At 52.1% G+C, this 20,783-nt stretch overlaps 1 protein-coding gene across 5 annotated transcripts; it reads right to left on the bottom strand.

The window, feature by feature from the left end:
- Positions 1 to 117: 117 nt before the first annotated feature.
- On the bottom strand, positions 118 to 20,603 carry ST14 (ST14 transmembrane serine protease matriptase). 5 transcript variants are annotated; one of them, XM_048968218.1, is made up of 19 exons: positions 20,582 to 20,603; positions 9,336 to 9,495; positions 8,971 to 9,098; positions 8,375 to 8,445; positions 7,718 to 7,878; positions 7,455 to 7,490; positions 6,883 to 7,120; positions 6,512 to 6,651; positions 5,991 to 6,088; positions 5,323 to 5,432; positions 4,227 to 4,357; positions 3,830 to 3,934; positions 3,288 to 3,395; positions 2,981 to 3,094; positions 2,660 to 2,788; positions 2,123 to 2,309; positions 1,475 to 1,749; positions 1,077 to 1,213; positions 118 to 617 (listed from the first exon to the last, which is right to left on the bottom strand). In XM_048968218.1, exons 2-19 carry the CDS (start codon positions 9,490 to 9,492, stop codon positions 456 to 458), a joined length of 2,487 nt encoding a protein of 828 aa, XP_048824175.1. In that variant the 5' UTR covers positions 9,493 to 9,495; positions 20,582 to 20,603; the 3' UTR covers positions 118 to 455. The 5 variants fall into 5 exon arrangements, with proteins under 5 accessions (XP_048824175.1, XP_048824178.1, XP_048824174.1 ...); XM_048968221.1 differs by lacking the exon at positions 20,582 to 20,603 and adding an exon at positions 19,835 to 19,853; XM_048968217.1 differs by lacking the exon at positions 20,582 to 20,603 and adding an exon at positions 17,124 to 17,231.
- Positions 20,604 to 20,783: the final 180 nt, after the last annotated feature.

Below are 20,783 nucleotides of genomic sequence, written 5' to 3'. Positions count from 1 at the left end.
TGCAGATAACAATTTAAAAACAATTTAATGAGATAAATGAATGAGATGAAATAGATGATGATGAGAGACTGTTTTGAACCTCTCCCAGGAAGCTTGCTTCTAAAAACACTGTGTGTTTTTTTCTTTTTTTTTTTTTTTTTAATTTTTTTTTTTTTTTTTTTTAATAAAGTTGAAATTTCTGTAATTCTCTGTTCCCTGACTGTTCATTCAGGGTTGGGGTGGGAACCGCCTTCGCTTCCCCATCAGAGAGAAATCAAGAGGTGGAGACGTGGCTTTGGGAGGACGAAGTACTGAGGGCTGCGCTCACCCTGCAGCCCAGGGTTGGGAGTCTCAGAGGCGGTGAGGTAGAGGCTCACACTGGAGGCAGCTCCTCAGGCAGTGCCTCACAGCCCTGCGTTGTGCCCAGGCGGTGCTGTGCAGGAGGTGGCTGTGGCTGGGGGTTGTGCACAGAGCCCCTAGAGCCCCGTCTGCTCCTTGACCCACGTCCGCAGGGCTGTCAGCCGGCTGTAGACTCCAGGCTTGTTTCTCTGTGCACAGCCATCACCCCAGCTCACAACGCCAGCCAGGAACATCCGCCCGCTGTCCTCCACGCTGACCAGGGGCCCTCCTGAGTCTCCCTGCACAAAAAAAAAAACATACTGTAAATACAAAAACATTTAAAAAAAAAAAAAGTTTTTAAAGTAAATCATAAAAATCATAAAATTGGGATGAAATAATTTGATTAATTCGAGTCCTACAATTTCCTGTTCGATCCAATGTACAAAACCAGCCCCCCGAATCAAGAACGCCAGAATAAAACCAGCTGAACAAATCTAAATAAGGGGCCACCAAGGCCCTCAATAATTGAGTGCAGCTGCACTGCTGTCCGACCCGGTGATCCATTTATGAGACCACAGCATCAATAAACACAATTTGCTGCTGCCATGCATTCTAGTTTGTCCGTGCGAACCCAGAAGGGTCCACATAGACGTGCAGCGTATTATTGAGTGTGGAAATGCGAGTCAGTGTGCCAGAATAAAAAGTGCTGAGCAAAGAGCTGGCCCTGCTATCAGCAGTGCAGCGGAGCGCTCGCCTACCTGGCACGCGTCCACGCCGCCCGTCAGGACCCCCACACACATCATGCGCTGCGTCAGCTGGTCGGTCAGCAGCTGGTTGCAGATAGTCTGATTGATAACCCGGATTTCTGCCTTCTGCAAGATGGTGGATCCACTGCCTGCAAGGACCAGAAGCAGCGTAAGCACAGAGTCCATTTAGCAGCAGCCCCCACCCCTGTACAGTCTCATACCTGTACGCTTCATTCGTGCCTCCGGCTCCTAACAAGTGACCAATTAATTATCAGCTAAGTCCCCACTGCAACAACTGTCTTTTCCCAGTGCATTTTTCCCTTGAGCTCTGAGACCTCAACTGTGTGCACTCCCAAGAGAATCACATCTGATTCTGGTCTCCCAGCAAACGAAGTCACCTCAGTGCTCACCTCCTTCCACAGTCGCTCCCCATCCGGTCACCCACAGGTCCTTGCCCACGGGGAAGTTGTGCGTGGAATCGGGCAGGCAGATGGGCTGGACGACAGAGGAGAAGGTGACAGGGCTCTGCAGCTCCAGGACAGCAATATCGTAGTCGTAGGTGTAGTCATTGAAGTAGGGGTGGGAGATGATGCGCTTGATTTGCCTCATTTGCACGTTGGCATCGTTGCGTTTGCTCTGGTTGGTCAGGCCCAGGTAGGCTGTCCACAGGCTGGCATCTGAGTACCTGCAGGAGTCACAGAGTACAGGAGTGAGGTCCTGCTGTGCAGAGCCAGCAGACATCCCAGCTCACAAACTGTGCCTGCTGTCTTCAAAACCTACAAATCTTTCTGCTTATTCAGAGAAGCAAGTGGCTGAAAAGGGAAGTGCCACTTTGGGTGACCTGTCAGCCCAAATCCCACCATCTATCAGTCACTGCAGTGCCTGCAAACACAAAGTGGAACTCATGTGACACCTCAACAAGTAAACAGTGTACTCCAACTGTCTGCTTCCACTTCACTACAAGATTCTCCCCCAAATCCATCCGTCTGTGACAGTGCTAAACCAGGTAGCCCTCAGATCTGTTGCACAAAGTGTCCCTGGCAGAAGCTCCCACCTACCTGATGCCTTGAATCTGCAGGAAGCAATGTGCTGCTGACACCAGCCAGCTCTCCGAGACGAGCGAGGCTCCGCAGACGTGGCCCTGGCTCTTGGCATGGAGGCTGACCTGCCATGGCCACTCTCCCACATCTGAGTTCTGCCCACCAACGATCCTTGATTTCCTAACGTAGGAGCGGGTCCCGCAGTCTGGGATGAGGAAGGAGAAGAGACACTTAGATACTCCCACCACCCTCTTTTCCTTTGCCCAGAACAGCACAAGTGCTCCCTCCTACACCAGGGATGGCTGACGCTATCAGCCATCAGCATAAAAACAAATCTGCTACACTCACTGGCCAAATCAGTAAACATGCAGACAAACGCCTGCATTCTCTTTGTAAACCCTCTGGAAACATCTTGGACAATGCAGGCACTCGGTGCACTACTAAAGAACAGAGCTGTTTCCAGATCCAAGCTGTTACCCAGGGGTTCTCTTTACTACACATTGGTTTAAGTGGCCCAGCCCAGAACCCCACGTATTCCCTTTGCTGGGTACTCACTGCAGTTGTCCTCATCAGAATTGTCTTCGCAGTCATTCTGCCCATCACACTCTGGGTTCTGCTTGCTGATGCAGAGTCCATTGCGGCACTTGTATGTGTAATCTTTGCAGGCAACTGTTGACTGGGATGCTGCAGGAAGGTCAAAGGAGAAGGGTTAGTCCCAGCACTGGGGAAATTGTGCTGATCAGGAGCCCCTCCCCACTTCTGCCCACCCCAGGACATTGCCACTGCAGGCAGAAATGCTCTCCAGGCTGCCCAGCCACAAGAACATCCATAAGAGGCTGCATTTCAAGGGAGGTCCCCACCACAGCCCATCCTTGCCTTTGCTGCAGGTGCCCTCGTCGCTCCCATCTCCGCAGTCGTCCTTGCCATCACACTTCAGTGTGCTGAGGATGCACTTCCCATTGCTGCACTTGAAGCTGTCGTTTGCACAACCTGAGGAGAGAGCAGCTCCTCAGAAACAGCAAAGCACACACGGTCCCAGAAAATCTGCATGGCTGCATCCATCTCCCTCTCCTTCAACATAAGTAAAACCTCTGCAGCTACAAACACCGGTGCTTCCACCATTTTCACCCCTTCACCTTTTTCAAGCCCTCAGCCCATCCTGCCCACAGCACAAGTTACTCACTGCATTGCAACTCATCACTGTTGTCACCGCAGTCGTTCACGTTGTCACAGAGCCAGAATTTGGGCTTGCACCAGCCATTCTGGCACCTGAACTGCTGGTCGGTACAGGCTGAGAAGGAACAGAGAGAAATCAGGGGAGAGATCTGCAATTTACCCATGGGGTCACCAGCAACATGCGAGGCACCACAGGAAAACCTGGGTGGTTCCCAAGTGGGAACTCAAGCACACAGAAACAAGCACACCAGAAAACAGCATGTGCCAGCAGCACATTTCTCCTTCAGAAAACAGCCCCACGCCTCAGGACAAGATCCCAAACCAAGGAATCCCCTTCTCTCTAATTAACTTCAAACAACAGGAACAATAACACATATTAGATAGCGCTGTGAATGCAAGAGGAGAAACTCCTGCATACAGGAACAACATCCATGCATCACACGGGTTTTCCACATGTACTCTGCAACTCCTGCCCAGTTCTGTAACTGAACTGAGGCTCACTGCCAGAACAAACCCAGCACGGCACCCTCAGGCAGGCAGGGCACTTACTGCAGGACCGCTCATCACTGCCATCCACGCAGTCCAACCAGCCGTCGCAGCGCATGCTTTTCTCAATGCAGCGCCCGGTGTTGCAGGCAAACTTGCCAGGGCAGGCTGGGAGGGAGGAGAAGCAAAACAACACGTGAGCCCTGCAGCTGCCCCCCCTGTGGTAATTCCCAATGCTCTGAGCTTCCTCCTTGCAGCATCCAACGTAAAAAACAGCTTTCCCTCAGAACAGAGGACTACAAGGAGATCAGCAGGAAAACAAGACGTGCTCCTATCCCCAGAAAAGCATGCTTCCTGATTTACAGGAAGACAGAAGAAGTGTAGAACAGGGAGAGCCCCCGGTCACTTATCCTGCAGAACACCTCCAGTTCCCACCCACCACCTCCAGGCTTCAACTCACGGTCGCTGGAGTCGTAGGACAGGTATTCTGCAGAGAAACCAGTGTCTGTGTAGGAACGGTCTGAGTGGAAATGCACTGCTATCTTGTTGGTGCTGCTGGCCACCACAAACTGGGAACGTTCCCCGCAGTACCTGATGGGTAAATGAGAAAATGAACACCAAGGGAGTGCGACAGATCAACACTGAGGAGCCCTTCTTACACCCCTGATTTCCCCATCGCCACAAAGGGTCACTTCAGGTGGGCACACAGCAGAAAACAGAGCAGGTCAGAATTGAGCACGAGTTGCTGGATCTCAGGGCCTGCACACAAGTGCTGGATTTTGTTGTAGCTGGCAGAAGGTTGGAGCCAGCTGCAAGCAACACCAAACAGTGGCCTTGCTGACAATCAGGCACAAGTTCACCCAGATCCCTGATTTGAAGCTGATCACTGTCTCTCTGATCTCAAATCCATCCAGGGCAGCCTCTAAAGCCCCAGGATCCCTTCCCATGATGGATCAGTAGGAAATTGCTTCACAAGGAAGAACAACAGGAGCTACACAGGACCAGAGATACAGATTCTGATTTTGAAACCCTCTCTCCTCAAAGGGTCAGCCCCCTTGCCCAAAATGTTGTGAAACAACACTGCTTGCTTCCCCTATGCAGTCCCACACTGTGTTTTTAGTCCAGCTTCCATTAGGTTGTGTAAGAGTTAACAGTAAATTTAAAAGTAAATGCATCAGAGAAGGGGATGCAGTCAGCCTAACAATAGAGAAATACTCATCCAAGCAAAATCACACCAGCTGTTTCCTCATGGACCTGCCTTTCTGCACAAAATGCATGGAATGTGATGCTCCACAGCCCATCTTTGGGTTCTTTTCAGCTGCAGCATGCAACAAACCCTTTGTCTGATGTTCAGAACAGGGAGTGTGGATCTGTTTTCACCACTGGCCATTGAGCTATGAGGTCAGACCCGAGCACTACCTTGCCTCAGCCCAAATTGCACAGCACCTTGCTTCCACAGCAGGTTTAAGGAAAGCACAGAATGCCATAGAACTGAACACAGCCCCTCCTTACTTGAAGGGCCAGAGCCACAGTCAGACAGGCTGCCCAAAACCTACCTCGTGTTGTTGATCTGCACGTAGTCCTTGGTGCAGGAGCTGACTGGGACCCCGGGCTCCAGCACAAAGAACATATTGAAACGCACCTTCACGTTCTTTTTAGAGGGAACCTGAAAAGGAAAGAGTCAGAGGCATGCTGCTTTTCTGAAGCAATAGATAAGGGAATGAGTTACATGGGAAAACGTTTGAGATAAGGAGAGATAACTGAGAAAGGAAAGAAGTCAAGCAGAAAAAGAAAAACCTTCCCAAAAAGCCACTACTGCTCACCTTGTCATTCAGACAGCCACTTGGCTTGCTGACCCTAGGATCTCACATTAAAGCAGCACACAGAAGAAGGCTGAGGCCAGACCTTTGTCAACTGTGTCCACTCCCCCAGGGCAAAAGACAGACCCTGCCAGCAGTTTTACCAGCAAGAGACAGCTCTGTCCCCAAGCCCAGATCAAGTGCACTGTGCAAAGCTACAGCTACTGGGGGCTACAATAAGTGTCACACAAGGTCCAGACTTCCCTCAGCCTCTTCTGCCTTTGACATTAGTCCTAAAACCTCTTCTAGCCATCTCAGACTCTAAGCCTCTAGGCAGTGCCTTCTGTAAACTCACTTGCACTCTGTCCCATATAGGCAGGTTTATTTGACACAATATTTAAGGTTAAGAGGAGAATGTGTCTTACCTCTATGTTCCAGACACAGTCCGTGGCTGGTGGGTAGTGAGCTGGGTAATAGGGAGTGGTGAAAGTGCCACTCTCTCCTCTTAGAGTCCCACCACACGCTGGAAGAGAAGCAGGAAGATGAAAGCAGATTAGAGATTCAAAGAGATGTGGCTTTCCCAAGACATAAGTGGCTGAGGCAGGAAAGGAGAGAAATGCACCAGTCCTTAACACATTGAAGTTAATCTCTGGCAGAAAGCAGCTCCTGCTCCAAGGCTTCAAAAGCACTCAGGAAACCAACTTCCTGCATACACCCATCTGCATGCCAGTCCTAATTCTTATTTTCCCCTCCTCAGGGGACATCATCACAGCAGCCAAGAGCTGCAAGCAAGACAAGCTCAAAGAGCTAAGATGGGACCTTGCCTCCACATCTCCCAGCCCTGGAAAAATGCCTGGCAAACTGACCACAGCCACAGGTGCACTCCCCTTTTCAGCTGCTGGTGGTAGGGAGAGGAGGGGAAAACTGGACCAAGGTCTATGCTTACCTTTCATCTTTGGGAGCTGGAAGAATTCAGCCTTGAAGCCAGGGAATCTCCCCTCCTTGTTGGTAATCAACGTGACGAGCATAACGTTCTGGGAGGACAGGAAGGTCAGGTTGTACGAAGGAGCATAGTTCCCACAGAGCCTACAAAGGAAGGAACAGAATCTGTGAGGCAGCTGCACAGTGAGCCTCAAGTAGCACAGATCAGCTCTGAGCAGGGACAAGAGCTCCACCACCAGGACTTCTGTGCAGCTCAGGATCAGCCTGTCAGCTCCCACAAGGAACTCAGTGCCACATACAGAGCCAACACAGAGCCAACACGAACCCCTCTCCCCACCCTATGGAGAAGGAACACCAAACCCTGGGAACACTCACCTCACCAAAGCATGGGGCTCCACAGGGCTCAGAGAGTTATACACCTTGATGTAGTCACCGCTGTCTGTGCACTGCTCCAAGTCCAGTGTCTTGAAGGTCAGGCTGATGATGGAGTTGGCATCTGCCCTCAGTGTCCAGTAGCAGCGTGCATTGTTGGGGTACGGGCTGTGGGGGAACCCCGGCGTGGTGAAACTGGTGATCTCCCCTTCCTTGGCGTGGAGGGTGAAAAGGCAACTATCTGCCCAGGAGAACAGCAAAGAGTTATTAGGGCAAATGAGGAGGAGGAGAGACCTTTCTTGTGGGTGCAGGGTATACAGAGGACAGCAGATGTGTTGGAGTTTTGCCTTCCTGCAGAAAGGCACTGCAAAGGACAGACCAGGCCACCCACCACTGCTGGATAACAGCAAGTGTGGCCAACCCCAAACCGGCTCCAAGCAGCACATGGAGATCTGCCTCAGGCAAAGCCCCTCCCCTCAGGCCATTCCTCACCCCAAAAGGGAAACTGTCACCCTGCAGACACCTGGGGATGCACAGAGGCTATTACACTGAGACTGAAGAAGAACTGTACTTACTGTCCCGAGGACTCTGAGCGATGCTGGGGTCGGCAGCTGCAGGAAGAAATAGAGGTGCTGTCACCCTTTGAGCTGTGAAAAGTCTCTTCACACAAAGCTGAAGAGGTCGCTAGGGTTTGCACTGCTGTGGCTCGTGCTTACCCTGCAAGCAGCCCCTGCAGCCAAGGGCACCCGAAGCAGGGGTACAACTGGCAGCTAAGGGCTCCAGTGAAACACCAGAGCCTCCCTTCCTCCCCAGTCCCACACAGTAACACAGCACTCACGGAAAGCAATGACTGACTCCACCCTCAGCATGGGGTTTCGCAGCCGTGGGTTCAGCCTCTGCACCAAATTCTGCCTGTCTGCCATGGCGTGGTCAAGCTTCTCCTCGCAGTACTTGGGGACGACGAACTCTGACATGTAGTAGGCAATGACACTGCCTTCGCTGTGAGGGAGGGTGATTATGGGGTGAGGGCAAGGACAGCAAGGACACACATGGGAGGGCTGACGTATCAAAAGAGAGGGGGCCAGTCAAATGATAAGCTGTTGTTGGAGGATGACCACAGGAAAGGGACAGCCTCAATAACAAGCTGAGCAAACTGAAGTCCAGCAAAGGCCCCAGTCAGTCCGTGAAGACCCTTTCCAGGCTGCCAGACACCAGCTGCTGTGTCTTATAGGGCTTACTGCACCATATCCAATTCTCCCAAGACATTTCCCTCAGCACACGATGAGACAGATTGGAGAAAGCAATATTCTGGCTCAGCACAATGCTTGTGAGGTTGCTTTTCACTGTCCAACCTTTACCACCTCACTTGGGGTGACTACTGAGGTGCCTCCATCAACAGCAGCCCAGCAAAGAGGGTCTTATGGCCAACGTGACACCCCAGAACTGCTTTCCTATACTCCCAATCTCGGCTCAGATAGCATCTCCTAACACTCACCTGAACGCAGTGATTACTGTCTCCTTATGGTAAGGACCAATATCTGGATGACTCCTGTAGATATCCTCTACCTAAAAGGAGTTTAAAGAAGAATGATCAGCACATCTTAAAGTAAGGGGAGCAGAAAGGACAATGACAGACAGAGCTTCAAGCCTCTGGAGGAAAATCAGGACACATACCCAGCATCCCAGGAGTGCAGGAATCTGCAGGAGCCAAAGAGTGGAAGAAGAAGAGCTGAAAGAAGGAGACAAGTGTCCAGATTCCTGCAGCCAGCTCCTGCCTCAGCCCCAGCCCCCAAGCTTGCTCAGCTGTAGAGCTGCTTTTCCTCTCTGACCCTACATGCCAGACCTGGGTAACCTGCCAGCCCTGGGATTTGCCTAGGCAACCCCACATGGCACACTGGGCCACAGGGCAGGGAGACAGCGTGGCAACGGGCTGGAGCTGTGATACCAAGATCCATTTAAAAGTGAGTCACACGACTCGTGATGAGCAGGAAGAGTTGAGAGAAGTGAGAAAGCTCCAAGCTCCAAGTAGGATCTCTATGGCCACAGAACAGAAACAAAAACTCAGCAGTAGGGATCCAAGAAAATGCTTACCGTGCTCTTCACCTTCTTAGCCAGCATGATGAAGTCTGGAGAACTGGAGTCCTCATAGGCATCGATGAATTCCCAGTTCAGAACTCGCAGGTGGCCGTTGAAGACTTTCCGCACAGGCGCGTTCCTGTCTGGAAGGCAACATTTCACAGGGAAAGGCAGTCAGGGCAGGGACTGTGGCACAGCTGATCTCCAGTGATGGGGGAGAAAAGGGCTCTCTGCCTTCTGGAGCCTCTGGCTGCTACTGCACTTTGTAGGAAGGTCACAGGTGAGCAACACTTGGTAATGAAGCTCTTCCAAATCCACAACAGCAGGGTTATGTTCCCAGCGCATGCCACCACCCCACGTTAGCTTAACATCACACTCACATTTGAAGTGCCAAACCAGGAGGCCAGTGACAAGGGAGATGAGCAGAAAAGCAATGATCAGAATGGCCACAACTACCCTTCGCTTCGGGCCACGCTTCTCCATCTTCTTGGAGTTCATGGCAGGGAGGAACTCCACCCCTTCCTCCAGGTTGTTCATGTCCTGTATGGGAAGAGAGGGCAGGGCAATGGAAACGTCATTCCCCAGGTTTGGTTTGGAGAGATCCAACACTGCAAGGCAGTCAGGCACCTACAGACACAGAGCAGAGCCTTCGGGCATCACTGAGAGCCCAACACACACCTCAGTGCCGGCAGCCCCACAGCCACCCCCAAGCAGGATCCTGCGCAGACAGCAGCGCTAACATGTGCCTCCTCCTCACACCCCAAAAGGAAGTGGGTGCTTCCTTCTGGGCCTAACCCAAGCTGATCAGTTGGAGCAAATGCTGGGGCACCCAAGGCTGTGGCAGGTCACCAACCCAGAACCTCAGGGCGAGTGGAAAAAGCAGACAGAAAATCACCACAACACCTGCTATGAGACAGGTGTGCCACCCCACAGGACACAGCAGCGCTGTGTGCTCGAAACAGAAGGCAAACTACTTCCTCCCTGAACGTTCACACCACGCCGTGCGTTTGCTGGGCCAACACAACACTCCTACATTCCTTCTCACTCAGAACAAACGCCTTAGAGAAGCAATAAAACACAAGGATGAACACCAAACAACCCTCCCCCCTCGCCAGCAGCCAGCCCGCCTCTCAGGACAAAACGTGCTGGCAGATATCAGCAGGTCTCACCCAGGAGTGAAGAATGGCATCAGCAGTACTCAGCCATCACCGCCCTGCGCTGGGCTGGGCCACCGAGGGGAAGGGCTCTGTCACAGCACGCAGCCCTGCATCAGCTCTGCACGCACAGGATGAAAGCACGGCCAGGAACCAGTGTCAGTGAGCCCCTGCTGCCTGCAGTTTCACTTTCTTGCCCCAGCTCCTCGCCCTGCCCACATACCTGCAGCTGCCCAGGCTTCACCCAGCGAGGGAATCAGAGCAGTGCATTCCATCCTCCAGCTGGGGCAAACTGGAGAGAGAAAACCCACCTCCCATCCCCATGCTGATGAGACAAGCTCGCCCTATGTGTGCCCACTCAGTGCACGGAGAGGAGGAGGGATGACTTCAGCTCTCCTTATGAAAGCTGGAGGGCGTAGCTGAGAGCCAGGGCACGCACCAGGAATTTGGAGATGTCCTCTGAAGGGAGGGCTTGCCTCGTGCCCCCAGCATGGGCACAGCTCATGCAGCTGAGGGCAGCTCTAGCTGTGCACAGAGGAAGCTCAGCATGTCCTCTCCTCCAGCTCTGGCTGACAGCAAGGACACAACAACCCAAAATGCTGACCAGCACAAATCTGCCGCTTTCAAACGCATTGCTGTGCTCTGGAAGGGGGTAACATTCCAGCCAGCTGGATGCTGGGTCAGACACTGCTTGCCCTCTCAGTGTCAGAGCTCAGAAACGTCACCAACTGCTCAAAGACAAATGTCACAAACTCCAACAACTCAGGAAAAACGACAGCATGGGGTAGGAAGCCCTCATTCAATTGTGCTATTTATTACTGGCAAAAAGAAATCAAAATGAACCGCATCATCTCTGAGGTGTCAGACTGTTTCTGTCATCAACATCCAGCCACTGCCAGCAGAAAGAAAAGGCTCAGAAGGCCACAAGGATCATCCCACTGCGACTGCTCTGCTGCTGGCTTAGCTTCCACCATCACACAGAACTTGAAAATGCAAAACTTTGTAAGAGAAAACACACAAAGAGAACTTGACTGCAAGTATACGCCTCACATCAAGAAACTCTTCCATCAAATCAAGATTCTGTGCCTGATGCACCATCTTTGCACACTCAAAGCATCAGTTCCCAAAGCAAACAAATCCCCCAAATCTTCTGCTTGGGAGTCTTCCATCACAGTTCACGTAAAGGACACATAAAGGGAAGAACCCAACCACAAACCTCACCAGCATCTCCCCTTCCCCACTGCTTGCAGAGCCAACCCTTCCCAGGACCTGGCCTCCAGGATTTCCAAAACGCTGCTGTTGTCAGCAAAAGGAAAGTATTTAATTCACATCTAACATCTGCAGGAGCCCAAGGCAAGAGAACAACCTCCAGGGCTTTAATGATGTTCACTTGGCAGCAGCTTTCCTGGGCTTCCCAGTGTCCAGAGATAAAGAGGTTTCTGTCCCTACCCTCTCTTCTAAGGTCTCATCCTCTCCCATGCTCACCCCTCACAAGCCCCATTGTTTCCCAGCCTCCTCTGACATGCATGAAGATGCTTTGAAAACCTGTTGCATACTGCAGGTTGGGCAAGCACCAGTGATTCCTGACAAGTCCCCTGTCGATACAAAGGATCTGAAGCATTCCCCAAGCACCATGGAATGTACCAGACCATGCCAGAAGATTTCAGACAAAGCTCTGTCCCAACCTCTGAGTAATCTGTCCTGCCCACACTCAGCACAGAAAGCACCCATTTGACCTTAGTACCAAACACATCTGTGTCCAAACGGCACAGTTCAGCCACTGCTCCACACTCAGTGTGCTGCACATCCTCTTTGCTGCTGCCCCTTCTGCCTGTAGGGGAAAAACAGCTCCTCTCCACTGCTGCTCAGTGCCCCTCAGCCAGGCAGAAACCAGATGGAACCAAAAGCAAGAAAGAGCCAAAAGATCACAGCAAAATCAAGAGAAAGATGACCATTCTTCCAATCTCCTTTAGCTGACTGTTGCTGTGCATTTCCCTCACACGGACCAAACTTTCCCTTCACCACAACAGCATCTCAGATGTAAATCAGAGAGGATGCGAACGCATGTCCTGCTCTCACCTTGTTCGTGATTCCCCAAGAGACACTTGCCAGCACAAAGCGATCCGAGGTCCGACTCTCTCAGCCCTCACAAGGAAACGACTTCTCTAAACCTTAGCAGAAAACCTTCCTTGATATTCTGCCCGCGTTAGTCACAGGTTCAGTTACTTCCTCTTGCTCCTCCTCGCTCAGCCCTTGCTGGCTGCAGGGCTCTCTGGTAGGCACCGAGGTTTCCAACTGGTGCTGCTGCCTGCAGTGTCCTGGGAGGAAAGACACGTGCCAAGCGAGTGAAAGGGCCAGAAAGATGTGTGTCACAGCTGAGGAGGCAGGACAGGCACTCAGGAGCAGCTCACCCTGAGCTGCAGCCACCAGGGCACAGAGGGAAGTATGCTTTCTCCGCAGCTTACTTCTGAAAAGCCTCCAGGTGACAAGAAGGAGCTTCTTGTACAGCAGCACGTGCCCGGGCCTCCTCAAAATATCCTTTGGGGATGGTGAAGAGTCGGGAAGTCAGCGTTTAATAATCCGAGTCTTTTCCTGATGTGGAAGAGCAAGCAACAGCCCAAACTGCCCCAAAAAAACAAGATCAAAAAGCCCTCAACCAAGCAGCAGGTGAGCCTTCAGCTGTTCATTTAGTGGTCAGACTGCTGGGCAGACTGCAGTGTGGGGAACTGCAGCATCCTGTGCCACCCTCAGCATCTCCTCTCATCTCTGCAAAGCCTTGATTTCTCAGCAAAACAAACCAAGGACTGGGACTCCTGCACTCAGCGCCTGTTTTCAGAGGGTGCCTCACTTCTCCCACACCTCAGTTCCTCCTGGAGCACAGACTGCAAGGAGGATCAGGAGAGGAGTGTGCACAGAGATGCATGCTGTGCTCCGAGATCTCCTGCATGCAGCTCCCCAGTGACGGGCTCCCAATGACATCCAGTATGTAAGCAAACCTTCCCACTCCTCAGCAGAACAGCTACGTAATTTATTTTTAGACAGCAACCGTAATCGGCCTGACTGGACAAACCAGAAGATGCAGAAGTGACTAATTCTGTTAGCAGGAAATGCAGCAGGCACAGAGGGAGGGTGGGAACTGCCACAGCAGTCTCTGGATGGGAGATGATTTACTGGAAAGCAGAGATTCTCCTGCAGCAGGGACTCCCAGCAAGGTCAGGACGTGCTTCTTCCCAGCAAGATGTTTACAGAGGGCTGGCCAATGTGGGATTCATTACCCTTACTGGCTGGTTTCAGGCTTGCCTGGCAGTGCCAGCACAGCCCACACACCAACAGCCCCCTTTGCTCTGCACCCCTCCCAGGCACGTCCTCTGACCTGGTGTCCACGTCTGCCTCACTGGACTCTGCCCCACACAACTGCTGGGCTCTTGGCCATGAGTTTCACCTGTCTCTTATCACCAGCAGTTAATTTGTTCGCCCGGCACAACACAGATATGGGATTCAACTGCTTCCCTTGACTGCTACCACATTCCAACCCCATCTCCTCTGCACAGATCCGCACAGAAGCGAACAGCAGGTTTGTGACTAACAGCATCACCCAGCTCTGCTGGCAGCTCTGTGGCTCTGCACAGCCCCCTTCCTTCCCTCTGCTCCAGGTCTGCACTACAGCTCCCTGACCAATGCACACAGCCAAGAGATGCAGTGCAAAGTCAGACAGGACCTGGGGGAGGTCGCCTGAGATGAAGGAGAGCCATCAGACCATTACCTGACCCTTGCCAAGTAATCACACTCTCCGGATCCCAGCCTGTGTATCCAAGAGGCAGTTCTCACCTCCCCTTTTCCAGCCACACCTGCTCAATAAAATCTATAACAATTATCACATGAGCAGCGTGCAGTACTGGAAACGAGAAGGATGGCAGCCATCAGCCACCTCATCAGCCAGCTCTGGCTGCAGGCAGCAGGGCAGGCTCACTGCCTGGGACAGCCAGGCCTTGGGGAGGAGTGGAGTGGGCTCACAGATCTCCCCCTGTTGCACAGGGAAACTGCCTGCCTCCAAATAACACACACTGCATCACACCCAGCTGCTTCACTGCAGCAAAGCTCCTCCTTCTGGAGTGGGTACAAAAGCCTCGCGAAGCGAGGACGCCATCACATCCCACACCTTATTCTCACTACAGATCTTCAAAATACAATTATTTTCTCAAGACTGAGATTGATGGGGGTGCAGAAAGGGAAGTTGCTGCTCAAGCGGTGTTTCATCACCAACTGCATTCCTTGGGCCTGGCAGAGGAAGAGAAACAGGCATTTCACAGGGGCAGTTCAGATCCCACAGACCTTCCAAGGGCTTACCGTGCATTAGGCTTGTGCACTGCTGTGCAGAAAGACCACAGAAAATCGTTCTTTCAAAACCCAAAGTTTTCCAGATGATACTCAAAGACAAAAGCAGTTTTATGGCGCTGGCACATGAGGAAACAACTTGTTTCACATCAAAAAATACCCTAAAAGCTACTGGGAGCATGTGCACAGCCTGCAACTCACTTCACCCACGTAGCTCAAGTGCAGCTACACCAACCTGAGACCAACTGCTGCACCAACACCTGCTGAAAACCTCAGTACTGCTCCAGAAAGAAAACTTACAAGGATAATTTTCATGCAAATTCTTGATAAGAACGACGTGGAAATGGCAAACATGAGAGCTAAGTTTCACTAAGGCATGTCCACACTGCGTTGCCCCGGGATTGGCAGTAAAGCACTGTTGAAACTTTATCAGTGTTTTATTTTCCTCCAGTAGTTCCTTATGAAGGGTAATTGCACTGTAAAACGATGGCATCTGAACCAAGAAGGGAATAAGGGACAGAATCCTCCAGTCTGTCCAACTTCCAGGCAGAGAGGGCAAGTTTAACAGGGAAAGATACCTGTCACACACCAATTCCAAACACAGGTCTTTATAGCATTCAATTATCTTGTGACCATCCTGAGTCACAGAGAAACCGAATCCCCTTGGGTTAATTACAGAAGAAACCAAGTTAATGTTTGCACAGGACAGCATAGGCTTGGCATCAGCCTTATCAGCACAGCTCTGTCATGCAACACACAGCTCATAGGAGTGACCACATCTATTTGTGTTTCTGTTGCAGCAGGTTTTTTTCATGTAAGACTGTCAACCCTGGGGAGAGGTGAGAATTAAAGTCGCCTCAGAGGCCTGACATATAGCTGTGAGCCTGGAAATTCCTCCCTGATTTCCAAGGCCCAGAAGGGAAGCACGCCACAGATGCAAGTAGCTTATTTAGAACTTGCCTGGTGCACAGTAGTGTCTGAACAACAACAAACAGCTCCAGACCTCGGTGAAGCATCCTAAGCTCATCATCACGTTTCGCCCACACTCTTTACTGGCTCTTCCAGTCTTGAGGTGGACCTGGGCCAAGATATTTCGATACTCGGGGTCAACAGCAGGGGAAATACCAGAATCTTTGACCAAGCAAAGCCTTGTATCAGCAAATCCACCCTTACTCAGCCGCTGCAGTAGCTGCTCTCTCCTCTGTGTGAGCTCATTGCCCAGATATCACAGCACACCTTCTGTAAGGTGTGTCTGCATGGCCTTTGGCTGGAAATGGCGTGCTCTCCCTGAGCAAGGTGAGAACATTTGGTGCCATACATTCCCCAGCCAGGCCCTCTACACCGCTCTCCCCGTTCCCTCAACAGTTTTACAGTGATCTTTTGTTTACAGAGCAAAGGTCCTCCGCACTCTCGATCAACTTCAGCCTCTCTCTCTCTGTGCCTTCCTTATCCGTCTGCGCCTTTGGCAAGAAGAGCAGCAGAACTGGCCCAAGCAGCAGCTCACCCAGCAGCCACTGGCACTGCCTGAGAGAAAAGCTCTGCACCTTTCTAAGGACAAGGATTAGCTTCCCCATGCACTGCACCCACGGGCTGTAAATCTCAGAGCAGGAAGCACAGCCATTGCAAAACACTCCCATCTGCTGCACCGCCATGTTTCCAGGTCCACCGAGCCCAACAGCAGTTGAATGACCAGAAACAAACTCCTCAAAGCGTTCATCTGCAAGGACAGACCTCCCAGAGCACATCAGCTGTTCTTGTGCTCAGACCCCAGGGAGGGACATGGCACATCCCTGACCCTGGCAGCTCAACCGCAGTGTGGCAGAGGTGGCTCGAGCATCCAGCTGCGACATGAAGACGTACGAAACCCACAGCTGCCGTATGGTCCTTCAGGTTGGAAAAGACTTCTCAGATCCCTGAGCTCAGCCCACCCCCACTGCCCGCATCCCTCAGTGCCGCATCCCACGGCTCTGAACCCCCCCAGGCACGGTGACCCCCTATGCAGCGCACTGGAGAAGTTGTTCCTAATACCAACCCGCACTTCCCCTGGCACAACCTGAGGCCATCACCTCCATCCCAGCACAGCAGCAGGCTGTCAGGATCCCAAACGTCCTTTTTCCTGGAGGACAACCAGCACTTGGCACAAGGGTGACGCAGGACCTCACCCATAACACTGCAGACGACTCTCCCTGTGCCGGGCTGCACACAGGGCTGGAAGCAGGGAGACCAGTTTCTCCTGCTGTGGGCCAGCTTCCTCCTCAGCGCTCCAGCGACCCGCCGTCAGATGACAACCAGCAGCCCTCGCCGGGCTCCCAACAAGCAAGGCAGCGAGAAAACGCGCAGCTCGCCATCAGTCCAAAGCCGCTTTGGAGCAGCTTCGCGGTACTGAACAGAGCTCTGGGCGCAGAGCTGCTCCCGATCGACCCTTCGCTTTCCCCAGAAAGCAAAGACTGCGGCTTAAGCACGCAGATAACTCACCGGTTAACGAGCAAAGCCTCACAGCACTTCTCTAGGGCGAGCAGCGCTGCTCGGCACCCCGAACCCAGCCCCGCACCGCGGCGCATTCAAGCTGAAATCCCGATCGGCCGCCACTCATTCAACCTCAGCACCGCGAATCACGAAGCAGCGGGCATCTCCGGCCCTCCGCTGTTCCCCCATCCCGCGGTCGGGGCTCACGCTCACCTGGAGCCGTGCCGTGTACTTCATGCCGCCGCCGGGCGCCCCGGGGCCGCGCTCCATGCCCAGCGCCGCCGGCTCAGGCCGCCATGGCGCGGCGCTCCGCGGCTCCTCCCCCGGCCCGGCCCTCCGGCAGGTGCGGTACGGGAAGCAGGAAGCGGCCCGGGAGCAGAGCGGGTCGCGGTTGGGGTGAAGCCGGAGGCTGGGGTTGCCCGCTCTTTGTGTGCTCCCCGTCGGGCAGCAGGGTGGCAACAGCCGTCCCGTGGGAACCCCGGGGAGCTGCCCGAGCACAGCGTGTCCTTATCTGTGCCCCCAGTCGCAGAATCACAGAATCGCCGCAGTTGGAAAAGACCATCAAGGTCATCCAGTCCAACCATCCCGTTCAGATCCCTGAAACAGCAGCCGTTCCTCTGTGCATCTGGTACCGGAACCCTGATGCCTCCAGCAGATGGACCCCAGTTCAGATACTTCCACCAGCAGCATGTCTCCTTGTCCACCACGTACCCCGACCCAGATCCCCCAAGTAACAACACAGCCCCTCTGTCCATCCAGGACCTTCACTCACATCCTTAAGTAGAAGCAAAGCCATGTGCCTGCCATGTACCCAACCCAGATCCCGTGGGCAGAGCACAGACCTTCTGTCCATCCAGCACTCCTACCCAGATTCCTTCAAGCAGAGAAGCTCCTCTGTCCATCCACAACCCTCACCCAGATCCCTGAAGTGGCAATGCAGATCCTCTGTACCCCTTGTACTCGCACTCACACCCTTCAAGCATCAGCTGTCCCCTCTGTCCCACGTCCCTGAAGCCCACGCACACATTCCTGAGGTAGCAGCACAGCCCTTCTGTCCACATGCACCCCACAAAGATCCCTTCTATAGTAACACAGCTCCACCCAGCATCCCCAATCAGGTCCCCCAGGCAGCAGCATGGACCACTGTCCATCATACACCCCAACCCTGATCCCTCACACAGCACTACAGCCTTTCTGTCCCTCCTGTACACCATTTAGATCCCTCAAGTAGCAGCACAGATGGCCTTTAAAGGTCTCTTCAATTAATCATTCTCCAGCCAGAGGAAAAGAGATGCACAATGACACACAACACAGCAGAAACCACACTATATCCAAATCCCACACTGCAAGATTTGGGCAACGTGTCTCAGCGATTGTACAGCCTCATATTAAGCAGCACTGCCAGGGATGAGAAGGAGAGATCAGAAGAAAAGATCTGCGTTTTCAGGATGTTCTAATGCAGATCTAAAAGAAAGTTTTCAGTACCAAAATCTGCATTCCTAACACAGTTTTACCCCACTGCTTTCCTCTTCTTGGGAAGATGACTCCAATGACACTGACTTCTAGGTTTCCTACGTTCAGCATCAAAGACACCAAAACCATCCTCCTTGAAAAAGTTCTTCCCTTCTCCATGCTACATGCCATAGCCTATGCCACCACACAACGTACCCCTCAAAAATCAGAGTGTGAACTGGTCCTCCTTTTAAAACAACTGCCTCCAGCCCTGAAACTGACTTTTTCCATACCTGAACACACACACCTGCCACGTCTCTGGTTTGGTGTAACAGAAGCTGCATGCTGATTCACAGCGCCGCAGGGAGATGCGTGCTGCGTTACCTTTGTTTGCCCTTGCTCTAAAATGTCTCCTGCGGAGTGCAAGCTTCCTGTCCCTTTCACAGGTGCCTCCCTGGGGAAAAAGAGATGATGTCTGCTCTCTGATCCTGCTGTTTTCTCTCCGGGTGAAAAACTTAACTATTGTGCTCCTGCAGAAGTGCTTCTGCCATTGCTTTCCCAGCTCCCTTATCAGGCACTAGAATCCCTTTGCTTGCTGAGTACCACAGGGCAGGAACTATTTTCAGATTTAAGGTATTCCCCTTCAAAAGGTGGCTTTGTTAGTCAGACTGCTGAAATTACGTGGCTGGCTGATGTCAGGAGCTGCTCTGAGCTCTCTCCCGATGCCCAGCCCTTCCCAGCACTCCAGTTTTACAGCTTTTCCCTCCCTGGCTGACTGCAGGTGCTCCAATCTGATTTAATACCCCAGTAAAACAGCGTATGTACAAAGCAGCTACTCTGAGCTGAACTACCGCTCTTTGTTTCTGCAAATTTATCCTCCTCTTCTGCATATCAATTAGTCTCCTCCAGGCAGGTGCCAAGAAAATGCTGTGCTCTGGGATGTGGCTAATGAGGGCAGTCTCACTCTTTGAGACCTAAGGTGTCTCTTGAAAAGATGCACAGCTCCTGGTCTCACGCAGAGCTGCAAATGCTCAGTGCTTCCTGTCATTCAAGCCACTGACATTCTGCAAACTAATTCATTAGCCCAGTTGGCTCTTTGAAAAAGAAGATACAATCATGGCTGGGAAAACAAGAAAGCAATCCATTGCTGAATATAAAATATTACATAGCTGGAAGGCAGTCAGTTCAGAGCCCTAAATGACAGGATTCCCTTTTCTTTGCTGCCCAAGCACAGTGGCTGTGTTGCAATAATGGCTAAGTTGCCACGGTAGGTGATGGCCTGCTCCTTCTGACCACTGTACAGACCCAAAACATCAAAGCACCACTCTCAATAAGCATATGCCACGTGCTTTTGCACTAGCAGACATGCCACGTGTCTCTCTGGTCTGACTGAAGGATGCTGAACTCAGCAAGTCCATCTCCACTATTAAGAAAGATGTAATTAAAGCAGAAAGATCAAGCAAATTACTCACTTGCAATGGTAGCAGTCAGCAACAAACAAAGCCTCCATTTCTGCCCACTTACAGCAGTTCATTCAATAAAGGCTGTCACCTCTTCCACCTAGCCTCCTCTCTTTGTATCTGTATGGCCACAACAGCAGCATGAGAGCAGAAAGCTGAGGTTTAAAATACCTCTAGGAAGAAGGAGATGACTTGCTTTAGGTACAACCGAAACTTTGAGAAACAAGTCTGTCTTTGTTACAACTGTACACAAGTACCAGGAGCTAAACCACAGCCAGCTCTACCCCCAGGAGAGTCCAAGAGGAGACAGGGATTAGCTGCTGGAGGAGCAAACACCATCTGACCGAACAGAATTCTTTCACATCAGTTCCCAGCCCTGGAAATGCCATGCAGTGAAAAGAGGAAAAGGTAGCTGCTTACACAAGGAGCGAAGGCAGGCTGCCTGCAGGGGAAACGTCTTCTGGTGGAGGCAGTTCCCAGTAATTCTAACTCCACAAAGAAGCACCATCCATCCACATGGGCACACCAGCGATGGGTTAGATTCAGAGCCAGTGACAAAGGGTTTTCCTTGCTGCAGCGTCTCAAGGATTCTGTTCTCAGTGTGACTCCCAAATTCAAATTTCACCAACAGCTCCCTCCCACCCAGATTCCTGCCAGACAACCCTGAAACCACCCCATATATGTCTGCAGCTAAAACTTCCAATCCGGTCTGGCAACTTAGACAGCGATACAAAAGATCGGGAGAGCGATAAAACTCACAGGGTGTCCTGTTACTTTGCATTCCAATGGGTAAATAGAAGGCTGATTCAGTGGGAGGAGGGGAAAACGTCATCCAGAAGCACTGCGGTTTCCAGCTGAACCGGCAGCCCCCGGCTCCAGCAAAGGAGTGTGATCTCCTGGTGAACATTGGGTACTGTGCAACCGAGGATTTCCACAGGACAGCTCTTCCTGTAAGCTGTCT

This window comes from Lagopus muta, chromosome 22 (genome assembly GCF_023343835.1).
Source record: "Lagopus muta isolate bLagMut1 chromosome 22, bLagMut1 primary, whole genome shotgun sequence".
Classification (NCBI taxonomy): domain Eukaryota; kingdom Metazoa; phylum Chordata; class Aves; order Galliformes; family Phasianidae; genus Lagopus; species Lagopus muta.
Note: the sequence above shows the minus strand (reverse complement) of the source record. Positions and strands in the feature narration are given on the sequence as shown.